Source organism: Saccopteryx leptura, chromosome 5, assembly GCF_036850995.1.
Source record: "Saccopteryx leptura isolate mSacLep1 chromosome 5, mSacLep1_pri_phased_curated, whole genome shotgun sequence".
NCBI lineage: Eukaryota > Metazoa > Chordata > Mammalia > Chiroptera > Emballonuridae > Saccopteryx > Saccopteryx leptura.
Window position 1 is genome coordinate 104,432,278 of NC_089507.1, and position 26,775 is coordinate 104,459,052.

The 26,775-nt window shown below is 39.8% G+C and overlaps 1 protein-coding gene across 3 annotated transcripts in view; it reads right to left on the bottom strand.

Moving 5' to 3' along the window:
* Positions 1-708: 708 nt before the first annotated feature.
* Positions 709-26,775, bottom strand: part of NMT2 (N-myristoyltransferase 2) — an 89,756-nt gene continuing 63,689 nt past the window's right edge. For all 3 annotated transcript variants that reach the window (XM_066386652.1, XM_066386654.1, XM_066386653.1), the window contains 5 exons: positions 23,781-23,889; positions 14,088-14,258; positions 3,924-4,091; positions 1,544-1,681; positions 709-1,362 (listed from right to left, as the gene is read on the bottom strand). In XM_066386652.1, the coding sequence (XP_066242749.1) occupies positions 1,342-1,362; positions 1,544-1,681; positions 3,924-4,091; positions 14,088-14,258; positions 23,781-23,889 (607 nt within the window). In that variant the 3' untranslated portion in view covers positions 709-1,341. The remainder of the gene's footprint in view (positions 1,363-1,543; positions 1,682-3,923; positions 4,092-14,087; positions 14,259-23,780; positions 23,890-26,775) is intronic.

The following is a 26,775-nucleotide window of genomic DNA, read 5'->3' on the forward strand; positions in this document are numbered from 1 at the left end:
GAAATTTAAATTGAATACAATTTTCATGTGTCACAAAATGTTATTTCCCCCCAACTATTCAAAAACAAAAAACTATCTTTAGTTTGTGGGCTGTACAAAAATAGGCAATGGGTTGGATTTAGTTGATGGGCCATAGTTTGCTAGCTCCTGCTTGGCATAAGATACGACTGGTTTCATTTTACTACATATAATATGAAGAAAAGGGTATCATGCTGTCTAAAATAATTAAATGTTTCTGGACTGAACAGCTAGGCACTGAAAGAGAGAAGGCAGGAAGAAGAATCTACCTTGTGGTATTTGAGTGAAGGCCAGTTTATGTGGCCTCATTTACCATCTTTCCCCCTTAGGCTATGGGCTATATATACATGTATGTACACTGTTAAACTTGGTTTTTCAAATTCTAGATAAAAACACCATCAGTAACAAAATTATGAATACTTATTTACAAATAAGATATTTTCCATTAGTATGACAGCTTTCACGGTCAAGTTAGAGTAAAGGACTGTACAATTCAGTAGAAGTAATAAAAACATTCAAACTATCAGTATCCTGATAGCACTAATAAATTCCACTGGGCATTTTCTTTGATTTCAGTGCTTTCATTTCGTGTTCTCACACATTCTTGCTGTTGCTGAGAAGAAACAAGTTAGTGCAGACTCTTTCAGAGAGCATATTGCATGTCTACACAAAACGGCTTTTGAACCAATCTACTGACCTGCTGAAAGTTAAAGTACAAATCTATGTGTTTATTTGGCAACTTTACTTCTGGAGAAATAAATGTAGTGCCAGTACATTTTTATCTCGTTCTGCACATTAAACATCCACCACCAATCACTGAGTTGTGAAGTGCTGATTCCAGAAATGTTTTCAATGGCAGCATGGAAGGTGACATAAGGAGAAACTTCCCAAACGGATCCTTTACTCCGTTACATGGACAAACAGACCACCACTTAATAAACAGAAATGCAGCAGTTTATTGCCACACATTAGCAAAGATTTTCTTACATGGGTCTGTGACTTCTGTTCCATTCATTAAAAAAATCCCTTTCTGGATGGAAAAATACCTTCTCTTCCTCAAAAGACAGCCAAAAGTTTGGAAATTAGAGAAATGCACTCCCTGTACCCTTTCACCCCTTCTTCAAGTGGGTACACAGTGGGAAGAGTAACTAGAAAGATGTAGTATTGGCCACATAAGGATGTTTTTTCATTTTTTTCAATTGTTACCGACTATATTGATTTCACTTGTGCTTTTATTCTTCTTTGGAATGGCAGTTCCAGGAATCATTAAATAAAATAATAACAAATGATGGTGTCAAGAGTTCTAGAAAGGGAAACGTCCACCTATTGTAATACCAGTCCAACCTAAAGGGAGGGAAGAAATGGAACAGTTAAGAACACATAAGCAAGAGAAATTAAATTATAATGTAGTACAATAGATCTGTATTTTTTAAAACCTACTAAAAAACTTAATAATCCTAAAGGAAGTATGGAATTTCCTAGGTAAATTTATTAAGTTTATAAAGGGTGTATCAACTTCTCTTACCTTTTCAGAATCTGTTCCTGGACACCTCCAATTGTACAAGTAATACTGTAAATTGCCATCTCCTATACCAAACTTGAGTTTTTCCAAGAATGTCTTATTTTCCATCAAATCTAGTGCATTGAATACATCAAATCCTTTCTGCCAATGTAAAAAGGATTTAAAGTTGAAAATTTCAGAAGACTAGAGTACTTACTCTCTGTATTAAGTATTTCAGCATAATATTTATTTCCTCTAATAACCTGAATGTGCATTTATAATAAGATCCAATGTCTGTATATATAGCATAGGTTAAAAATTCAGTTCAGGCCCTGGCTGGTTGGCTCAGCAGTACAGTGTCAGCCTGGTGTGTGGAAGTCCCAAGTTCAATTCCCAGCCAGGGCACACAGGAGAGGCGCCTATCTGCTTCTCCACCCCTCCCCCTCTCCTTTCTCTCTCTCTCTTCCCCTCCTGCAGCCCAGGCTCCATTGGAGCAAAGTTAGCCTGGGCGCTGAGGATGGCTCCATAGCCTCTGCCTCAGGCACTAGAATGGCTCCGGTTGCAACAAAGCAATGCCTCAGATGGGCACAACATCGCCCCCTAGTGGGCATGCCAGGTGGATCCTGGTCAGGCACATGCAGGAATCTGTCTCTCTGCTTCCCTGCTTCTCACTTCAGAAAAAAACAACAACAACATTTTTTTCCCCAGTTCAAAACTATCTCACAAAACCAGCAGTGAATCTGAGGGAGTCAGCAAGATTATCCAGAAATGCTGAATCAAAATACAGTATGCTGGCTAAGAATGACATAATGAAATCTATTAGGAGTTCAGAAAATATTTTGTTCCTGTTTTAGAAAGAATGGTCGCCTAGATGGCTCCATCTTCAGAACTGTTAATCACCAGTCTTTCTAAGTTCTGATTTAGCTCAAGTTACAGCCAAGAAACCAAAGGTGTAAAAACTTGAGTATATTTGTCTTGGAAATAAGTTTAGCAAAATTTAACAGTAAAAATCTAATGTACTTAAATGTTAGGCAATACTGAGCAAAATGTGATATAGATGAAGCACCTAATTTTCCATTTCTCAAGGTTTGTATCTAACTTATTACAGGCCTTTTTTGGGCGTAGTTGAAAATGAGCAATGGGATCAAAGAATCAGGATAATATTGACTTTGGGATCCAGTAATGGTTTTGTTTTTTTTAAATCGATCAAATACTAGACAGATGCAAGGAAGACACTTTGATGTACTGTCCCTAACTTCTCATGAACAATATTTTCTCATATTAAGTAACTGCATCAACATATCTATTGATTTCAATTTCTTTTTAAAGGAAAATGTTTCTTTGTAGCAGTAATTTTTTTAAAAAAAAGGTTTGTTTATTGATTTTATAGAGGGGGCAGTGACTAGAAGTAGTTGCTTCTCTCTAGCTGTTCACTGGTTGCTTGTCATATGTGCCTTGACCAGGCAAGTCCAGGGTTTCAAACCAAAGACCTCAGTGTTTCAGGTTGTCACTCTACCCACTGCACCACCACAGGCTAGGCTATCACAAGAACTTAACAATTAGCCTACTTACTATACTGAGGAAATAAAAAGCAATATAGTAAAACATATTTTGAATTTTGTACTTTTCACTTTAAATTATTTAATTTTAACAATAATCCCCTTAATTAAAAAAATTAAATCCCTTTAATTTTAAAATTCAGAGACCATTTATTTGAATCAAAAAACATATTCCCTGACTGGTGATGGCACAGTAGATAGAGCATTGACCTGGGAAGCTGAGGACTCAGGTTTGAAACCCCGAGGTCACTGGCTTGAGTGCAAGCTCATCTGGCTTGAGTGTAGGTTTGCTGGCTTGAGCCTAGGATCATCAACATGATCCCAAGGTCACTGGTTTAAGCAAGGGGTCTCTCTTGGCTGGAGCCCCCTGGTCAAGGCATGCACGAGAAGTAATGAATGAACAACAAAAAGTGACGCAACTACGAGTTGATGCTTCTTATCTCTCTCGCTTCCTGTCTGTCTGTCTCTATCTCAAAAAACCCACAACTTAACTGTTGTTAATTATTCACTGTAAAACAACCACGCATGTATTTTCCTTATATCATGGGACCAAGTATTTCTTATATTCCTTATGGGTTTTATGTCTTCTTATATGTGTTTAAAGTATCTACTTTATACAAAGTGTCTTTTTGGTTAAGTTGTAATAGAACTGATTATGAAAATAACCACTAAAGTTTTAAAAGAAACTATCAAAATTCTTCCTTTGACTAATGATCAAAAGTACAAAAAAGAGAAAACTTCAAATAAATCCCTTCTCTGTGGAAGAAAATACACTAAGATGCTTTATGTACCTTGACAAATATATTTGGAAAAACACAAAGCACAGAAAGGAATGAATTGCTTACCAATTTAGCAATTATGAGTGCATCATTCATGAGGTCTAGCAGGGGTGTCTCCGTGTGAATGTTGTAGAAGGAATAGGCAGCTTTGAGGCTCTTGTGTGCAGGATGGTGCATGACTGTGGAGGGCAGTGTGTAGAAGCTCAGGAAGTCAGTAAGTTTACCACTGGAGTTCTAAAGAATAAAGGTAATGTCAGGTAAAAACCTCCTAAGACAAATTTTCTCTATGTATTTAAGCTAACTTTTTGATCTTTGATGTTTTATCTTAGAACAAAAAGCAACAACTTGGTCCTGGCTGGATGGCTCAGTAGAAGATTGTCAGCCCAGTGTGTGAATGTCCTTGGTTCGATTCCCGGCCAGGGCACATAGGAGAAGCACCCATCTGCTTCTCCACCCCCCCACCCAGCCCCGCTTCTCTCTCTCTTTCTCACTCTCTCTCCTCCTTTCCTCCTGCAGCCATGCCTCAATTGAAGCAAGTTGGCCCGGGGCACTAAGGATGGCTCCATGGCCTCCACCTCAGACACTAAAATATGGCTCTGGTTGCAATGGAGCAAGGGCCCCAGCTGGGCAGAGCATCACCCCCTAATGGGCTTGCTGAGTGGATCCAGTCGGGCGCATGTGGGAATCTGTCTCTGCCTCCCTATCCTCTCACTAAAAAAAAAAAAAAAAAAAAAAAAAGGCAACAACTCATACCTCTCCTTTGGCAGTCTGATTGGGAGTCCTATAGAGCAGTGGTCCCCAACCCCGGGGCCACGGACCGGTAACGGTCTGTGGGCCATTTGGTACCGGTCCGCAGAGAAAGAATAAATAACTTACATTATTTCCGTTTTATTTATATTTAAGTCAGAACGATGTTTTATTTTTAAAAAGGTACCAGATTCCCTCTGTTACATCCGTCTAAGGCTCACTCTTGACGCTTGTCTCGGTCACGTGATACATTTATCCGTCCCACCCTAAAGGCTGGTCTGTGAAAATATTTTCTGACATTAAACCAGTCCGTGGCCCAAAAAAGGTTGGGGACCACTGCTGTAGAGTATGTTGTACAGAAGCCAAGAAAGATATTATGGGGTTATAACCTTAGGCTAGTGCTAATGATTTGCATAAAAATCTTAAGCAGTGGAAAGTTTTAAAAGGAAAGCTTCTCTTGGGATGACCAATGGATCTCCCTAGACTTACTGGAAAAATGATCAAAGGAGAATCATTGTTTTTAAAGAAATAAGAGTGCTAAGTATTAGAAGGCTGCGTTTTCCAACCAACAGACATTGTATAACATTTAACATCTTCCTGGCACAAGGTGAGAATTGTATTAGCGTAAAGCAAAGTTGGATAGAGTTTGGAAGCTGTTTTTAGAAGCTTGTGAAAGGGCATTGGTACTACACCAAAATATACATACATGATTTACCTGAGAAGATTTAAAGCTATCAAAAGAGATTCACAAGTGATACTGATTTCATTAACATTTAGTACCAGAAATTAGCTAGTATTATTTGGGTTGTTTTACTAGCTCTATGCAGTTTGAATAAAGTTACACAGCTGAGGCTAGTCCACATGCTTGCTACTGCTAATATTTTTTTTTTAGCAGAAAAGATAATTCCATAGGGATGAAGTAACTGGTTTTTGAGTGTTTCTGATTCATTAAAACCATTTTTAGACATTAAGAAGTTACAGACATTAAGCTAAAGTGATTCTCTATTGTGTTGTTGTATTAGCAGCTCAGTTTTAGAGATGAAGTATAGACCTAAACTTTCAGCTTTAGATAAAGATCTTCAACTTAAAAATCAATACCGTGGAAATTAAAAAAAAACCTCACTGGATGGGCTTAATAATAGAGAGGAAATGACAGAGCACAGACTCACTGAACTTGAAGAAGTTAGTAAAATTTACCTAATCTGAACAGAAAAGTGAAAACAGACTGAAAAAATATGCTAAGTCTCAGGGATCTATGGGACAGTAAAAAAGTTCTAACATTCATATCACTGGGGTCCCAGAAGGAAAGAGAAAGTGTGGAGCTGAACGAATATTTGGAGAAATAATGGCTGAAAACTCCCCAAATTTGGCAAAATACACAAAACAGATTCAAGAAGTTGAGTGAGCTCTAACAGGATAAACTAAAAAATATATCCACTCCAATTTTGAATTTACAAAGTATAAACACAAAAAATTGAAAGCAGCCAAAGAGCAACAATGCATAGCCTACAGCAGGGGTCCCCAAACTACGGCCCGCAGGCCACATGCGGCCCCCACCGCACTTCCGGAAGAGGCTCCTCTTTTATTGGTGGTCAGTGAGAGGAGCATAGTTCCCATTGAAATACTGGTCAGTTTGTTGATTTAAATTTACTTGTTCTTTATTTTAAATGTTATATTTGTTCCCGTTTTGTTTTTTTACTTTAAAATAAGATATGTGCAGTGTGCATAGGGATTTGTTCATTGTTTTTTTTTATAGTCCAGCCCTCCAATGGTCTGAGGGACAGTGAACTGGCCCGCTGTGTAAAAAGTTTGGGGACCCCTGGCCTACAGAATACCAATTCAACTGACAGAAGATTCTGCATCTGAAATCATAGAGGCCAGAAGGAAGTCTCAACATTTTTTAAGTGCTAAAAGAAAAGAACCATCAACCATGAATTCTATATCTGGTGCAAGTCTCCTTCAAGAATGAAGGGGAAGTAAGGACATTCTCAGACAAATGAAAACTAGAAGAATTTGTTGCTAGTAGACATATTTTTAAGACTGACCAAAGGAAATTCTTCAAATAGAAAGGAAATAATAAGGAATCTTGGTGAATCAAGAAGGAAGAACAAACACTAAAAACAGCAGAAAGTTTTGTATAAAGTAGACCCTTGAACAAAGTGGAAATTAGGGGCACTGACCCCCTGGGCAGTTGAAAATCTGCATATAACTTTTGACTCCACCAAAACTTAACTACTAATAGCCTAATGTTGACTGGAAGCCTTACTAATAACATAGTCAATTAACACATATTTTGTATGTTATATGCATTATATATTATATTCTTAATGTCAGCTAGAAAAAAGAAAGGTTATTAAAATCATAAAGAAGACAAAATACTCATAATTCTATACATAGTTATTGAAAAAAATCAGTATATAAGTGGACCCATACAGTTCAAACCTGTGTTGTTCAAGGGTTAACTGTATACTATAAATTATGCTTCAACTCTTAACTTTTATAAATTTATGTGGTGATTGAAACAACAGTTATAATACCATCTGATACTTAGGACATTGATATAAGTCAAGAATGTAAAAGGACATGAATGGAAGAGAAGTTACTTGAAGTGGTAAAATGTTGATACTAGTATACTATTATCAATCACACATACTGTAATACCCAGAGCAGCCATCAGGGAAACTATAAAAATATGCCAAAACTAGCCTGACCAGGTGGTGGTGCAGTGGATAGAGCAACAGACTGGGACATGGAGCACCCAAGTTCAAAACCCCAAGGTTGCCAGCTTGAGTGCAGGTTTGCTGGCTTGAGTGTGGAATCACAGACATGACCCCATGGTCTCTGGCTTGAGCCCAAAGGTCACTGGCTTGAGGAACGGGTTACTATCTCTGCTGTCGCCCCCCTCCGCCCCCCCCGCCCCCCTCCCCCCCCCCCCCCCGGTCAAAGCACATATGAGAAAGCAATCAATGAACAACTAAGGAGACTAAGGAGCCACAAGGAAGAATTGATGCTTCTCATCTCTCTCCTTGTGGGAGACTGCAAGTTGACAGGGTCCTAGCAGTTTAGATTTTTGGAGGGCAGAGGTGTGGAGGATTGGCAGTAAGCTGCCAGGGTCCTCGCTGCCCACCCCCCACCTCGCTTGCTTAAGTTGCTAAAGGATAAGCTCATCCCCACAACCTCTGATCTTTTGATTAAGTTGCTAGAGGCAATTTACATGCCCTTCCTCTCACCCTTTGTTCTGCTGTTGCCTGATTTAAGTTATGATTCCTGTTTATGCCTGTTTATACTTCATACATGTGACTTTGTATTGGAGACTTCCTTATTTTGCATACAGTGCTGCACTATATAATAAAGCAAACCGGGGGGTTTGTTCTTGCTCTGGCTTGCTATCAGCTTGCAGAGCCCTCCCGACCCCACACTTCTTTCCTCTTTTATTTCTTCATTCTGCACAGTTCTCACTCAGGGCCTGGACAATTATTAGCTATGCTGGTCCATGGCATCTCTCTTCCTATCTGTCTGTCCCTCATCTGTTCCCCTGTCTGTCTGTCTCTGTCACAAAAAACAAAAACTACCAATTCTATACAATCTATTCTAGAAAATAAGAGGAGGTAATACTTCCCAGCTCATTTTGTTAGGCAAGTATTATCCTGATGCCTAAACCAGACAACAACTGTACCAACCCCCCACAAAACACAAAAATACCCAACCCCCAAAAACCCTGCAGACCAAATAGCTTTCATGGATTCAAAAAATACTCAACAAAATATCAGTATTCCAAATTAGAAAATGTATAGAAAGAATTATACACTATAACCAAGTAGATTTTTTTCTAGGAATGCAAGGGTGGTCAAACATTTGAAAATCCATGTAATATACCATATATTAACAGACTCAAGAAAACTCAAATGATCATATCAACTCAAGCAGAAAAACTCAACACCCATTCATGAGAAGAACTCTTGGCAAGTTAAGAATGGAGGGGAATTATCTCAAATTAATATGGTGCAGCTACAAAAATTCTGCAGCTAACATCATACCTCATGGTGGAAGACTAAATATTTCCCCTTAATATGAAGAACAGTGCAAGGATGTCAACCTTCACCATCCTTGCTCAATAACCTACTAGAAGATCTAGCTGCTTCAATAAAGCAAGAAAAAAAAAGGGAGGGGGATACAGATAGGAAGAGAAGAAATAATACTTTCCTATATGCAGATGATGTGATTGTCTATGTAGAAATCCAAGAAATCTACAAATAAACTGTAATAAGTGGTTCAGCAAGACTGCAGGATATAAGATAAACACAGAAAAAGCAATTGTATTTGTATATACCAATGATGCACATGCAGAAACCAAATTTAAAAGCACAGTATGATTTATAATCACTCTAAGGAAAATAAAGTATTTAGATATACAATTAAAAAAATATGAGGCCCACACCAACAACACACAGTATAATTAAAATGACAAAGGTTAAAGACAAAGAATCTTAAAAGCAGCAAAAAGAAGATAGTTACCTAAGAGAGCGCCCATAAGACTATAAGCTGATTTCTCAACAGAAACATTTCAGGTCAGAAGGGAGTGGCATAAAATATATTCACAGTGATGAAAAGCAAGAACCTACAGCCAGGACTAATTTACCCAGCAAGGCTGCCATTTAACATTCAAGGAGAAATAAGGAGCTTCCCAGACAAGAGAATGTCTGTCTGTCTGTCTCTCTCTCTCCCTCCATTCTTCTCTCACTAAAATAAATAAAGTAAAATAAAATATCTAAGAATAAATTTAACCAAAGAGATAAAATACTATACTCAGAAAATAGTAAGACACAGAAGAAAGAAACTGAAGAAGATACAAAAAGTGGAAGCATATACTGTGTTCATGGATAGGAAAAATTAACATCATTAAAATGTCCACATCACCCAAAGCAATCTATAGATTCACTGCAATTCTTATCAAGATATACCAATAGAATATTTCACAGAACTAGAACAAATATTCCAAAAATTTATATGGAACCATAAAAGATCCCATATAGCCACAGCAATCTAGAATAAAAAGAACGAAACTGGAGAACTCACACTACCTGACAGCAAACTATAATACAAGGCCATAATAATCAAAACAGCACGGTACTGGCATAAAGACAGACATATGGATCAATAGAACAGAATGAAGAGTTCAGAAATAAACCCACATCTTTATAGTCAGTTAATATTTCAGAAAGTAGATAATAACATACAATGAGGTAAAGATAGTCTATTCAATAAATGGTATTGGAATATCCAACAAATACATGCAAAAAATGAAAACTAGATCACCTTTTTACGCCATAAACAAGAAAAAATTCAAAATAAATTAAATGTTAGACTCAAAACCATAAAAATCCTAGAAGAAAACACAGGCAGTAAAATCTCAGACATTCTTCATAGTAGTATTTTTCTGCTATATCAACTCAGGCAAGTGAAACAAAAGAAAAAATAAGCAAATGGGACTATATCAAGCTAATAAATTTTTGCACAGCAAAGGAACCCATCAACCAAAAGAAAAGACAACCCACTGAATGGGAGAATACATTCTCCAATGAAACATCTGATAAGGGGTTAATATCCAAAATCTACAAAGAACTTAAAATTCAACATCACTAACAACACAACAACAAAACATTCATTAAAAAATAGGCAGGCCCTGGCAGGCTGACTCAGTGGTAGAACGTGGACCTGGCATGTGAAAGTCCCAAGTTCGATTCCGGGTCGGAGCACACAGGAAAAGCGATCATCTGCTTTTCCCATCCTCCACCTTCTCTCTCTCTCTCTCTCTCCCTTCTCCTCCCACAGACATGGCTGAATTGATTAGGGTATGTGGGCCCTGAGTCCTGAGGATGGCTCCATGGAGCCTCTGCTTTAGGTGCTAAAGATAGCTCAGTTGTAAGCATGCGCTTCTGATAATCAGAGCATTGGCCCCAGATGGGGGTCACTGGGTGGATTCTAGTCAGGGCACATGTGGGAGTCTGTCTCTCCATCTCCCCTCCTCTCACTTAAGTAAGTAAGTAAATAAATAAATAAATAAATAAATAAATAAATAAATGGGCAAAGGACCTGAACTGACACTTCTCTAAGGAGGACATACAAATGGCCAATAGACATATGAAAAGATGCTAAATATCACTAATCAGAGAAATGCAAAATAAAAGCACAATGAGATATCACCTTGCACCTGTCCAAATGGCTATCAATAGGTCAGCAAGTGTTGCCGAGGATGTGGAAAAAGGGAACCCTCAAGCACTGCTGGTGGGAATGAAGACTGGTGTAGCCACTGTGGAGAGCTATGTGGAGTTACCTCAAAAAATTAAAAATGAAACTGCCTTATGACCCAGTGATTCCACTTCTGGAAATATTTCCAAGAAAACCTGAAACACTAATTTGAAAGAATATATGTACTCAGTGTTCACTGCAGTGTTATTTATAATAGCTAGTTTGGAAGCAGCCCAAATGTCCATCAGTAGATGAGTGGATAAAAAAATTATGGTTTATTTATATAATGGAATACTACTTGGCCATAAAGAAGGAAATTTACTCTTTGAGACAGCGTGGATGGACCTGGAAATTATTATGCTAAATGAAATAAACCAGTGAGAGAAAAACAAGTACCATATTATTTAACTCATATATGTACTATAATAAACAAACAAAAGAGAAACAGACTCACAGATAAAAGAACATACACCTGTCAGAAGGGAGGAGAGTTGTGTACTGGGTGAAAAAGGCAAAGAAATAAAAAAAACAAAACAAAAACCCCTCATAGACACCGACAACAATATGCTGATTATCAAAGGGAAGGGGGTGGGGGAGGAGAATAGGGTGCGGGGAGATAAATGGTGACGGACACTGGACTTTCGGTGATGAACACACAATACAATATACAGATGATTGTTATAGAACTGTACACTTGAAACCTATATAATTTTATTAACCAATGTCATCCCAATAAATTCAATTAAAAAAACATACAGTATCTGAATGCTGAAAATTACAGAATACTAATAAAATAAATGGAGACATACCATGTTCAGGATCATAAGACTTGTCAAATTAATCACTTTCTGAATTAATCTACAGATTTAATGTAATTTTTATCAAAATCTCAGCAAGTTATTTTTCAGAAAAGGACAAGCTTATTAAAATTTTTAAATAGAAAGGTGAAACAAATACCCTCACATGTTAGTGATGATGTGAGGAAACAGGAGTTTTTATGATCTACTAAGAGATATTTGGCCATCTTTAGTAATGCTATAGATGTGTGTGACTCTTGAGACTCAGCAGTTTGACTTCTAAAGACACGTGAGGGCAGCAATGCTCCAAATGTGGTCCGTGAATCCCTGTGGGTACCCGAGACCTGTTCAAAAGTCTGTGAGGTGGAAACTATTTCCATGAGAGCACTAAGAAGTTATCTGCATTGTTTGTTCATCGTGTGGACATCTACACTGAAGACTGCAAAAGCGATGGTGGTACAAGTGCTGGTGCCTCAACGCAAAACAAGGCAGTGGCACCAAACTGCGCCTGTAGCCACTTTATTCATCATCACCACACCCTCACAGTTAGAAACAGGTTTCACATAAGGATGTCATTGATTAAGAATTCTTGATTACAAATTAACTCATAACATTTAACTCATCTTTTTAATCTTCTGTGTGAAGCATTTCACTGCAGACTGAAACATGAAGACTGTCTCAAGAAGCCCTTCAGTGTGAGCTGTGAGCTGACTAGCCACTTTTTTCATGGAACATCACTTTAAAGTAGGACTGGCAAACTGTTCATTCAGACTTGGGTATTTGACACATCCGAAAACCTGTGATGTGACCCTGTCACTTCAAGGGAAAAACTTGCAGTTGAACTTTCAGGTGCAAGTTAGATGTTTAAAAAAACCAGTATCCTCCACAAGAAGCAATATTTTATACTTTTTTGATGATGACAATGGTATAATGTCAATGAATGTGATTTTCCTTGTACAGTATTATATAATAATACATCAATATTAGGAAGATCTATGTAACTCAGTGAACCAGTGTTTTCCAAATGATTGACATAATAATTTGTAAAACTCACTAGTAAAAAAGTCATTCAAAAAACAAGATAAACCAATGGATTTTGATCTAATAGAGTCTAAAAAGTTCATTAATATGATTTCAGATACAAAATATCCACAATTATCTGAAAATGAAAAACTCATTCTTTTACATATCTCCCATACTCTGTGTGAAAGACTGTTTTCATATTCTTCAACCAAAAGAATATACCATGCCCTGGCCAGTTGGCTCAGTGGTAGAGTGTTGGCCCAGCTTATGGAAGTGCTGGGTTCAATTCCTGCTCAGGGCACACAGGAGAAGCGACCATCTGCCTCTCCACCCCTCACCTTCCCCCCCTTATATCTCTCCCCCTCTCCCTGCCTCCTGCAGCTATGGCTCAAATGGTTCGAGCAAGTTGGCCCCAGGAGCTGAGGATGGCTCCATGGCCTTGCCTCAGGTGCTAAAATAGCTCAGTTGCAGAGCAACGGATCAACAGTCCCAGATGGATAGAGCATCTCTAGGTAGGGGGATTGCCGGATAGATCCTGGCCGGGGCGCGTGTAGAAGTCTGTCGGCCTCCCAGACTCTCACTTAGTTTAAAAAAAAAAAAAATCTGTACACAAAGATATCCATTCCAGCACTGTTTTAGAAAAAAAAGTTTAAAAACAAAAACTGCTCAACTGTTTTTAGAAAATGTCCCTGTCTCCTCCACCCTTCCTGCCCTAACTTGGCCATAATCTTATATCCAGAATATGCCTGACAAGGCTAAAAATACACTTCCACAACTAAATAGTGAACAGGTCTCTCCAGTAGCTTCTAACTGATCTTGTTCCTTTCTCTCCTCCCAGTACTTACCAGTTTAAATCCCAACTTCTGAACCCAAACCCACTTCAACCAAAAGAGCTTCTAAGTGAAATGGCCTTTGTACAAAAAATTCTAAACTTTTTAAAAAATGGTTTTAAAATCTCTTATGTTAAATTTGTCTAACCAATAATCAGAAAATCTAAACTGTTACTTTTCTTTCCTTCCTCTGACCAAGGTTATGTGGCTGAATCTCAACCAAAGGAAGTTCAGTTCCAGCTTTGCAAAACCAAAGGAATATTAAACCTTGAAATGTATCTACCTCTAAGGAGGTCACCCAAATTGGCTTTTCTCAAAAGTGAGAAAAGCAATTAATTTCACAAGTAGCAATGTAAAAGTATCGTGATTTTCTATTCACAAGCAGTACAAGTGTGCTTTTATCCAGGACTGGAAAGTGTAAGAAGAAAACCTGGTTCTGGCAGGGTGAGCAGAAATCTGGAATAGAAGCAGTAAGTCATGGAGGAAGAGGAACATAATGGCACTGTGTGATCCTCTTGAAAAACAGACTTAATGGTACAGTATTTTCATACTTTTCAGAACTACTGTTATCACCTTATCTTTACCTCCACTACAAAGGTGTCAATGATGTGCTCCTGGGGTAGGAACCAGTGGGCTACTTCCTCTTCATCCATCACAGGGGCGAGATGAAACCGCTTCAGGTAACCGTTGGTTAATTCTTGAACTGCTTTGATATCTCTTGGTTCCATTGGTCTTAAGCCTGAAGTTTTTGTCACCTTGTTAGAATGAAAACAAAACGGGAAGTTTAAATACAGAAGAGTAAAAAGTACTTTGCACTGAAGTGTGTGGTCTGCAGACCACCTATATAGGTGTCACGGGGAAGCCTGTTAGAACTGCAGACTCTTGGCCCCGCCCCAAACTTACCAAGTCAGAATCTGCTATTCAGCAAGATTCCCTGGTGATGCGTATACACATTAAAGTTGGAGAAGCACTGAGTTAGAATATATGCTAGACCAGGGGTCGGGAACCTATGGCTCGTGAGCCAGATGTGGCTCTTTTGATGGCTGCATCTGGCTCGCAGACAAATCTTTAATAAAAAAAATAATGTTAAAGATATAAAACATTCTCATGTATTACAATACATTTATTTCCTACCACTCATGTTCATGGTTGCGGGTGGCTGGAGCCAATCACAGCTGTCCTCTGGGACAACACCAAATTCCATATTTTTATTGGATAATGTGTAACGTACAGGGGTCGTTGTATGGCTCTCACGGAATTACATTTTAAAATATGTGGCATTCATGGCTCTCTCAGCCAAAAAGTTCCCCGACCCCTGTGCTAGACAATGTGCTGTATTTTATCGCCACGCGCTAAGTCCTTGGTCAATATTGCCCATGACCCAAACAAAATCAAAGGAATACTCCAAGCTAAGCTATAGACTAGTGTCAAGAATTTAAACAGCCTACATGACAGGGCAAGAGCAATCTTAGCATGTCTTCTAGAGTACTGTGCTTTAAAACCGCCATGTCTGACATTCTGAAAACAAAATTGAGAAGTTGAGAAACTTATTCAATGGCCTGTGAAAATGATGTAGCTATTTTGTTCTTGTGAGCAACAAAAATGAAATCATACTGATCAGAATGGGAAGGCAAGTGTTTTTTTTTTACCCTAAACCATGTATTATACCAAATTCTAGAGTCCTTATGTTTCCTTACACCTTCTAAAACCAGTGAGAATGTGATTTCAACATCGTATTCTTTTTTTAATTAAAAAAGTTATTAATTTTAATTTATTGTGTTAACATGGATTTAAGTGTCCCACTCAATATGATACCCTCACCTCCTACCCTTGTGTCCCCCATACACCCGTTGTACACCTACCCCCTTCCCTCTGATTTGCTGTCCTGTTTTCTGTATCTATGTGTTATGTATATAATTAACTAATCCCTTCACCTTTTCTGATCCCATCCCCTCAGCCCCCTTCCTTCTGACAGCTGTCCTTCTGCTCCTTGTGACCCCACCTCTGCCTCTATTCCATTCCTCAGTTCACTTTGTTCATTAGATTCCACATATAAGCGAGATCATGATACTTGTCTTTCTCTGCCTGGCTTTTTTCATTTAGTATAATAATCTCCTGGTCCATCCATACTGTTGCAAAAGGTAAGATTTCCTTCTTTTTCATGGCCATGTAGTATTCCATTGTATCTATGTCCACAAATTTTTAATTTCCTTTTCTACTGACAGACACTTGGGCTGTTTCCAGATCTTGGCTATTCTAAACCATGTTACAATTAGCATGGGAGTGTGTATCTTCTTTTGAATCAGTGATTTTGTATTCTTAGGATATATTCCTAAAAGTGGGACAGCTAGGTCAAAAGGCAGTTTCATTTTTAAGAAGACAAGTGTCTTAATAGCCAAGATGTTTTCTAAAGGCAAATGGCTGGCTGCCAGGCACTGGCCTGGGCCTCTCATGCCATCTTTTGATTAAAGGTGATCAGAATAGGCACTTGAGTTCATTCTTCCAAAGTGTCACATTTTCCATTAGGTTATAAGAATAATAATGGTCAGGATTTGTTTGATTTCCTAACCTGAAAAGAGCTCTAGACACCATTTAGCTCTCTAGGAGAACTATCTAGACACCAGGACACTTAAGCCTAGAATGCTTATTTATACAAGCAAAACACTAAAATCTTAGGAATGCAATTTCATTTTTCCAGTTAATTTTTTTTCTTGAAGAAATAATGGTTACATTTAAAGGATAACTTATATAGGAACATTGCTACTACACCTTTCCCCTCCTAATTATTTATAAATATATTTAAATTGAGAACTGCCTCCAAAATTAGATCACTACGATTCCTGCATGCCCCAGACTAGTACTACAGTAGAAGCCCAGGTGGAAAATAGGTTTTCACCTTGCATGCTGGCTCTGCTTGATATTAGTTGTGCTGAGGTTTCTAAGGTTCCATGACAATGAATGCTTATTGATTAGTGGGGGGAAGGAGATGTGTTCTTTGTACTGACAGACCCAATAATCCATAGCTGAGTGTTTACTGTGTAAAACCCAACTGTGATTTATGTAATCTATAAAAACATAATGCAGCTAAAATACTTTAATAGTTTAAGAGAATTTAAGTCCTTAACATTTAAAAGGGAACCAGTACTTCTAGCTTTTTGTGGCTCTCAAAGCCAGAGGATGAGAAATTTGCACATCCTGGTTCCCATCCCAGACTAACCCTTCAGGCACACAGGGCAATGGATATGAGTTGAATGAATTCCTATGATTTGTACCACACTCATTTACAAGGTGAGGTGAAGGCTACATACAGACATGGAAAAAGTCACTGCCAGCTATAAAAAGACAATACTTCTATGAGCTGGCATTTACACGCAAGCCAGGCGTGAAATTACATTTTTCTTTTGTTTCCCCTGAGCCAATTTTGTATTGGTAGTATTTTTATACTGCAATTCATGGGAAGAGGGAACCTACATGTTTCCCAATACTGTTACATGTAATAAATATGTATTTCTAAATACTAGTTGGAAGACCAAAATCATACAGAATGCATACTGCAGTAATTAAAAAGATTATTTTCTGCTATGAGGACGACCTTGATAAATTTTAAATAGCCTTTCTCAATATTAGACTTTTTTCTTTTATTACTGGTTGAGTAATATCAAGCAATTAGATTAACCATTGAAAGTAATAGGACACATGATACGTTAATAGAAAACAGAAGAAGAAAAGGCTTGTCAGCTTTCTAAAGCCAACGATTCTTCTGCAGCAGTTCTCACGCATGCAATATTCATATGCAAAACCACTAAAATCAACATCCTGGAAGCAGCTGTTCGTAAATATTTTGATCAGCTCCCCTTTATGCTCTGAAAAATCACTGAGTACTTACTTCCAATGAGCTTTGCTAATATGGTTACATTCCATTATTTGTCTTACTAGAAATTAAGTTAGAAATTTTAAAACAAAAGAACATATAAGCGCACATTTCATATAGGCTCTTGAAGATTTCACAGTATACTTGTGAGATAATGAAAGTAAATGCAAATTTTTTTAGTATTATAAAAACAGCAAAAAGTATTTTCTAGTAACTGAGAAAAACCTTAAATTTCATAAGCAAACTCTTTATCTCAATCAGACATCTTTTGCTATGGTCCAACTAATATGTATTACTCATTGGCCTCTATGTACATTGAAATTCGTGTGAAATCTGCTTATAAGGGTATAAAGGGAATAAAGCTCTGAATCTACCAAAAAACAGAAGCTGTGTTGTATGTCAAACTATGTGGCATGAATGTTTTAAGGCCAAGATTCCAGAGTAGAGATGTAAGCAATGATTATGGTTATTTATTTGATTTAAAAAGCCTGGCTGGTGGTGGCACGGTGGATAAAACATCAAACTGGAATGCTGAGGTTGCTGGTTTGAAACCCCAAGGTTGCTGGCTCTAAGCACAGGCTTCTCAGTGTCAGGTTGCTGGCTTGAGCAAGAGAATCGTCCACATAATTCCAAAGCTAGCCAGCTTAAACCCAAAGGTCACTGCCATAAAAAGCCCAAGGTCACTGGCTTGAGCAAAGGGACACTGGCACAGCCCCGGTCAAGGCACGCACAAGAAAGTCAATGTACAACTAACGTGAAAGCAACTACAAATTGGTGCTTCCTGCTCTCTCTCCCCTCTCTCTTGGAAGCACTCAATGCACAACTAAAGTGAAAGCAACTATGAGTCAATGCTTCTCATTCTCTCCCCCACCCAAAAAAAGGAGGCAGACACTAAAAAAAGTCTACTGCTGCTAAATCTGGAACATCTTATGTGTCTTAGCATGTCTTCACAAGTGTGTCCTTGCAACACAGCAAAAACACTGGAAGATTAATCTGATTCCTGTTCTTTATCTGATTCAAATTACTCCATATTTACAATCACTGACAAAAAAAATATCCAACTTTGTTTGGAAATGCTCAACACCAAATGAAAAACAAACTAACATTAAAAGGATAGAGAAATGACCTGACCAGGCGGTAGCGCAATGGATAGAGCCTTGGACTGGGACATGGAGGACCCAAGTTTGAAAACCCGAGGTTACCAGCTTGAGTGTGGGCTCATCCGGCTTGAGCACAGCCTCACCAGCTTGAGTGTGGAGTCGCTGGCTTGAGCCCAAAGGTTGCTGGCTTGAGCAAGGGGTCACCTGCACTGCTATAGCCCCCCCACCCCATGTCAAGGAACATATGAGAAAGTAATCAATGAAACTATGGTGTTGCAATGAAGAATTGATGCTTCTCATCTCTCTCCCTTCCTGTCTGTCTGTCCATCGGTCTGTCTCTCTGTTTGTAAAAAAAGGGGGGAGGGTAGGTAGAGAAATGTATTATTCTTGGAAAAACCTTAGTATTTTAGATAGCAGTAGCTAATGGCATAGCCTCCAGAATAGTTTTGTCCTCACTTTAAACTGGGCAAGTAAGTCTGGTGTTTCATGTCGTCTTCTGTGAAATGGGGAAAATGACCTGTATACCTAAGATCGTTATGAATAATAAACAAGACCACAGATGCGCAATGTCTAGCATGATGGCCACAATAAATGTTAGCTCATATTCAGAAGTCCACTAAAAAGATACAAAGCAGGCACCTTAAGCAGAAAAAGTAATAATGAATCCAAAAATAAGATATCCACAGAGCAATAATTAGTTTCAATGAGGTTCTTCTCTTCATGCTTAATGATACACAACTGTCCTAATGACACATCTGCTAGTGGTGGTTCTACCTGTGAAGAGGTGATCTGGTATATACTGCATTGTCCAGCTTCTAACTCAAGAGACTGTTGTCAGTACCTTCCAATTTTTCCAATACTGTACTTCCCTCTCTTCTACTTCTTTTTCATTAATAAATTCCTCTTTATCTTTCTTCCCTTCCCTATGACTTAAAAAGCGGGAGGGAGACTGGAACATGCCAATGAAAGCTGTTTGGACCTTGACAGTTGTCCTTTCCTGTCTTAAGCTATGCTCTAGTGGCTGCACAGTAAGACATCTGATGAGACTGAACCATGATGCCCCCCAGAGATAAGTTAGACAATGGCAGGAGCAAAGGGATCTAACAGGCAAATAGAGGCCTGGGGCCTGCATCCCAAGACCTCCACTTAATAATGATAGACCTTTGTCTAAGTGTCAAACTTCATAAGCCTTTTCATCTGTAAAATGGGTCTAAGAAGTACCAACTTCAAAAGGTTATTGTAAGAATATACTGAGCCTGATCAGGCAGTGGCGCAGTGGATAGAGCGTCGGACTGGGATGCGGAGGACCCAGGTTCGAGACCCCGAGGTTGCCAGCTTGAGCAAGGGCTCATCTGGCTTGAGCAAAAAGCTCACCAGCTTGGACCCAAGCTCGCTGGCTCCAGCAAGGGGTTACTTGGTCTGCTGAAGGCCCGCAGTCAAGGCACATATGAGAAAGCAATCAATGAACAACTAAAGTGTCACAACGAAAAACTGATGATTGATGCTTCTCAACTCTCCATTCCTGTCTGTCTGTCCCTGTCTATCCCTCTCTCTGACTCTCTCTCTGTCCTTGTAAGAAAAAAAAAAAAAAGAATATACTGAATAACATATATATGCGAGAACACTTTATAAACTTCAGTTAATTGGGGAAATAAAAACCAATGCCTAGCTTGACCAGGCGGTGGCGCAGTGGATAGAGCGTCGGACTGGGATGCAGAGGACCCAGGTTTGAGACCCCGAGCTCGCCAGCTTGAGCGCGGGCTCATCTGGTTTGAGCAAAAATTCCACCAGCTTGAGCCCAAGGTCGCTGGCTCCAGCAAGGAGTTACTCGGTCTGCTGAAGGCCCGCGGTCAAGGCACATGAGAAAGCAATCTATGAACTAAGGTATTGTAACGCGCAATGAAAAACTAATGATTGATGCTTCTCATCTCTCTCCATTCCTGTCTGTCTGTCCCTGTGTATCCCTCTCTCTGGCTCACTCTCTGTCTCTGTAAAAAATAAATTAAAAAAAAAAACAAAACCAATGCCTAACCAGTGACTTATTACCAACTGTTACCTGCACTGATTAATTCTTGTACAAAAACATAAAGGCTGAAGAATGAAGTCAAGTCAAAACTACTTTTAGCAGCTCAAATTCTAATCATCGAATACACCAACAATAGGTACTGAAACTCTCTAATCTTTATTCCCTTTTGGGCAACCTATGTATAAGTGGGCACTTTCCTTAGGAACAAGCTAGACTGCCTTAGGTTCAACATGCTGAAACTGGGGGGACCAATAAAGTACAACATTAGCCTCTACTGCAAAAAGCAGATGTGCTCAAAGTTTTTAATTCAAATCACAAACAGCAAAGTAGTTAACAACTGGCAAGGAGGACAGTGAGAATAAACAGTGCCTTTTGTCACTGTGTTCCATCTCAGCTGGGTGCTGTGCCCGTTTCTCACTGACATTTGTGCCCCTGTGACTCTGTCTCTCACAGTGGCTCTGGGTCTTAGCCATTAGCAGAAATTGTTTCCAGCTTTGGAAGAATCAAGAAATATTGACTGTCACAGTAGTGTGACCTTTCTGAACATTTTCCTATTTCTTAATTTCACAGCCTACACCTCCAAGCGCTTCCCTTCCTTTCTGTTGCCCTAGCTTGAGAGGCCCGCTCCTTCTTCTGCTTCTTCACATCACTGCGTTATTTTCACCTGTTCTGTGTTCCCCCTCTCTTCCTGGCGTCACAGAGAGGCAGTGAGCTCATTAATTCAAGCCCCTACTTCTAGCATCTACAGCTAAGATAGAAGGGAAAAACATGCCTTCTGATCCTTCTGCCAGGTTGTGAAGCCCAAGAATAATGACCCTGCTTTCCTTCACCTCCAGCTCTCTCATTATTAAATTCTGTGTAAGGCCAAACATTAAGTGATTTCTGTCTATTATCAGAAAAAAAAACAAAAAAAACACAAAAAAACACAATTTGTGCAGCCTCTGATTACATTCACTGACCAAAAGAAAAAAGGGACTGGAGTGTGCTGCACCCAGAATGGCCACAGGTGAGGTCCTTGCCACGTTTGAGGAGGAACATGGTCACATTTTGTATGACCTTAGCCAAATTAAAATAGTACTAAACTACCTTGAAAATACTACCAAAATAAAATAACTCAGAAGAAATAAAAACTTCAAACAAGATCCCATCTGTGGCAGATTCTAAAATGTTCCCCAGTGAGGTCTGCCTCCTGGTCTTTATGCCCTTTATCCACTCCTAAGTGTGAGTGAGACCTCTGATGTGTGTGTCTAACCAATGCAATATGGCAATAGTGATGGGAGGTTACTTTTGTGAATTGGGAGTAAGGCTCTTAACATCCATCCTGCTGGAGGATTCTTGCTACGGACTCTCCTCACTGGCTCTGATGAAGCAAGCTGGCATATTGTAACTACACTGCGGAGAACCCCATGTGGCAAAGAACTGAGGCAGTGTGGACTGCAGCAAGGAACTGAGACCCTCAGTCTAACTGCCCACAAGGAGCTCACACCTGACAACAGCCCTGTGAGGCTACGAGTGGGTCCACCCCTGCCCAGTTTTCAGAAAAGACCTGGCTGACTCCTTGATGGCAGCTTCGTGAGAGACACGGAAAGAGAGGCCTCAGCTAAGCTGTGCCTTCACTCCTGACCCACAGAACCTAGAGACAGTAAAGCTGTTGTTTTAAGCCTCTACATTTGTAGCTGTTACACAGCAATAGATAAACTAATACACCATCCCAGCCAAGACTGGTAAGCACATTAAAACTTTTACAATGAAATATTACTCAGCAATAACAAAGAATGAAATCTTGCCATTTGCAACAACATAGATGGACCTAGAGCAGGGATCGGGAAACTTTTTGGCTGAGAGAGCCATGAACGCCACATATTTTAAAATGTAATTCCATGAGAGCCATACAATGAACCGTGTACGTTACGCATTATCCAATAAAAATTTGGAGTTGTCCCGGAGGACAGCTGTGATTGGCTCCAGGCACCCGCAACCATGAACATGAGCGGTAGGAAATGAATGGATTGTAATACATGAGAATGTTTTATATATTTTTTTAAATTAATTTTTATTTATTTATTTTTTACAGAGACAGTGAGTGAGTCAGAGAGAGGGATAGACAGGGACAGACAGACAGGAACAGAGAGAGATGAGAAGCATCAATCATTAGTTTTTTAATGCGCGTTGCAACACCTTAGTTGTTCATTGATTGCTTTCTCATATGTGCCTTGACCGCGGGCCTTCAGCAGACTGAGTAACCCCTTGCTTGAGCCAGCGACCTTGGGTCCAAGCTGGTGAGCTTTGCTCAAACCAGATGAGTCTGCTCTCAAGCTGGCGACCTCGGGATCTCGAACCTGGGTCCTTCCGCATCCCAGTCTGACGCTCCATCCACTGCGCCACCTCCTGGTCAGGCTGAGAATGTTTTATATTTTTTACGTTATTTTTTTTTATTAAATATTTGTCTGCGAGTCAGATGCAGCCATCAAAAGAGCCACATCTGGCTTGTGAGCCATAGGTTCCCGACCCCTGACCTAGAGAGTATTATGTTAAGTGAAATAAGTCAGAAAGACAAGTATGGTATGATTTCACTTATACAGGGTGGGTAAAAGGAGGTTATAGTTATGAGTACATGAAACAGAGTTTATTCTGATACTATTATTTATTAATTACCGTATTATTTTCCATACAAATGGTAAATCACTTTTGTGCACCCCTATATGTGGAATCTAAAAACAGACAAACAAAAACAATGAAAAAACACAACAGAAACAGACCCAGAACAAGCTGATAAGTGTCATAGGGGAGGTAGTAGAGGGATGGGTGAAATAAAAACATTTTTAATAATAAAAAAATACATTTTCCCTTATTAAAATAGAGACAATTTTCTCATATTGGAAATTTGCTAGTTTAAAAAGATTATTTATTAAGACATTATTTCCTCTCTGAGGTCTGTCCTCTAAACCTTATACCTTAGTTCCATTGAGTTAAGATTTCATCAGAAGCCTGTAACTTTTCTTCTCTTAACAGACCATAATATTCAAAAGTTCAAAACTTACATGTCTAGAACTTAATCCCATCCAACCACAAACTGAATTAAACAGCCTTAAAAAAACAAACTGGTATTTCCAAGTGCACTCTCTTACTTTTCCTAGCCCCTGAGTTTTACACAGACCTTTCAACTGCCTATTCAGAGCCTCAGATACATAAGCCAGTTTTTAAGACTCCTGCAAATAATTGTCTACATTAAAAGCCTCAATATTACAGTCTTGAAAAACAGCAGATCATTTTTACTTACATCCGGAAGTCTGTACAGCTTCATTGTTCTCTGTAAAGTCATATTTCTACTCAAGTGAGAAAATTTCACTTCTACCAATTTTCTGGGGTTTAGTGATCGATGCCAGTATCTGGAAAACAATAAAGATTTGAAAATTGGACTGATTTCTAACCAAGTTTTTACTCTGTCTCAGCTCAGCGGCTGTAGGACGTTTAATGAACACTTATGTTGTGTCTGTTGCAACACTGGGTTCTGGCTCTCTTCCAATGCAATTATGTTAGCCCTTTTTACCTCTAAAATATGTCCTGCATTCCTAATTATGTTCCTTTTTAGTTTGTGACCATCTCTTTCAGTAAAGAGATATCTTAAAATTGTACAAGTTATAATAATAAAGACTAGTTTGCAAGTGTAAGGCCAGTGGCCAGAGTAGCCGATGAGTGGAATTAAGAGCTGTTTGGCTAGTTGCCCATAATGAACTTTCACCTCTGGTGATCTGCACTGACAGCTGGGCTATCATGGACTGACCCTTTGGATTGCTACTTAGCACACTAACCACAGGATGGTAATGCACCGTCCACTATGGGGTCAGGCCATGTGGCAGGACTTATGGGAAATAGGACACCAGAAGCAGGTGACAGTATATCATGTCACAGGGCATGCCCCTCTAGCCCATCCTGGGAATGATGAGGCAGACACCTGGGCAAGGGTGCGATGGTTGGAGACTGCACCTGCAGGTGATGTGGCGCAGTAGCTCCACCGGCGCCTGCTCCATGCGGGACAGAAAACTATGTGGGCTACAGTTAAAGCGTGGAACTTGCCTGTGTCCTATGCAGAGGTACTTGCAGCCTGTGAGCAATGTGCAGTATGTTCCAAGGAGCACCCTCAGAGACCGCTGGTGTCACCTGGACAGATCCAGAGGGGTCATGTTCCACCGACACGATGGCAGATAGACATCATTGGACCCTTACCAAAGTCAGAAGGGTACCAGTATGCAGTCACCTGTGTAGATACTGCCACCGGGCTGCTTGCTGCTTACCCCGCCCGTAACCCAGACCAAAGGGCAGTCATACAGGCTCTGGACCGCCTGAGTGCTGCATACGGGCGACTGCTGGTCCTTGAAAGTGACAATGGTACCCACTTCACTGGTTCAATGGTGAGGCAATGGGCTCAAGAGCTGGGGGTGGACTGGAAGTACCATGTTCCCTACCACCCCCAGGCTGCTGGTATCATTGAGCGTTATAATGGACTCTTAAAGCAGGGACTGTGACAGGAGGGGGGCACCGGCTCTCTTACTGGATGGACACGCTGCTTAGACAGTACTCTAGATTTTGAATGAGAGACCTCGATGGGGGAGCCCAGCTCCAGTAGAGGCCCTCCTGCATCGGGCAGCTGCCCCATTCAGTTGCAGATATGCACCAAGGACATTTTACTCAAGCCAGGTTTTGGACAGCAGGGCAACGTGCTCTTGCCTGCCCCAACAGCCCTTCTTAAAGGCCAACGGCTTCGATGGACTTGGCCCTGGACTGTACATGTCCCCCATCTGAGATGCGTGGCCTTGTTGGCACCATGGGAAAAGGGGCTAGAGGTGGGCCTCCAGTTAACTCCTTGGGCAACCAGCACCTGGCCACCTAAGGAAGAAGTGTATTATTCCTTCAGTGCTCAGGGGACAGCATTATGAAGGGCACCTTTGTAATTTCTTTATGGCCCATAATGAGTTCTCCATCTTGCAGCACATCCAACCAGCAGACCCTGGTGTGCAGGCCAATAAGGTTTGGTATGCCAGCCTGGGGCGGCCTCTGGTACCTGCTACTGTGCTGTCTGCAGATAGAACTCTGGCCTGTATTCTGCCAGAGGGAAAGATTTGCCTCTCTTGGTGCCGCTGACAACTCTCTTGTTTTGCCCATAGCTTATGATTTGTTAATTCTATTGCTATAGTTTGTACTGTTTCTGTTTATGCAATGTATCCCACTCTTCACACAAGGACCATTGTGGAAGATACCTGTGGTGTAGATTGTAAAACGAGCAAAAAGGGTGGAATGCTGGTCAAATAAGTTTGTAAAATATAATTTTTGTTTGCCTGGCTTATAGTTTGCATTGGGGGCTGGGCAGCACCAGGTGTATGTGGTCTGTGAAATTGCAAATTACCTTCCTGCTTGGAAGAGCCATTGTTTTGCTAATGTTTGTGCGGAGAGACAGCGGAAGAGATAGAAAGAAGCCATGTTTGCAGAGTGAGAGAGGAGAGAATGCAGAGTGCTGAAGCAGCCAGTTTGTGCAGAGCGAAAGGAGTGAAGGGAACCAGAGCTGAGGGTCTTTGCTAGCTCTGCTGAGTCTGGTGAGGCCTTTGATTCTAGGAGGAACCGGAGAAGATTCACCTGGTTGTGGAACCTGAGAATGCGTCAGGGCTTAGGGAGCTCTGAATGAGAGAGAAGTGTTTTCCCTGCCTGTTTGTTCACCGGCCAGTGCAAGACTTTTAACAAAGGAATGGCCCACCGTTTTTTTTGGCTGTACTGTTTTTTTACTGTCTGTCTGAATCCAATGGGAACCTGCATGGCGCCGGCGGTGGCCACTGGCCCTACAGCAAATATTTAATAATCATTGCTGATTCTACAGAACGCAAACCAAAACGTTTAAAAACATGAAATATTCCTAGATCAGTAGCCTTCATGTTTATTTAACACAAACCAAAGAAGACAACTCTTTAAGAAACCAGCGTGATTTATTAAGTAACACCAGTTAAGGTATTGGGATAAATATTTTGTATTAATATGTACCTGTGAAGCCTTACTTATTGTTTATTTATGAATAATAGGATAGTAATTTTTTGGTTTTATATTTCATACTGTGTTTACCTGAAGTTTCATTTTGAGTCAAAAATAGTGAAGGGAAAGAAACTGATTCTTCAGAAACAGGTTAGTCAAGTGACAAGCTGATAACAGCTTTCTCAGCCTATTAACTTTTCAAAGCTTGTTAAGAACAGGTGGAGTCCAGTAAAACAGGCTTTAAACCTCTTCTTATT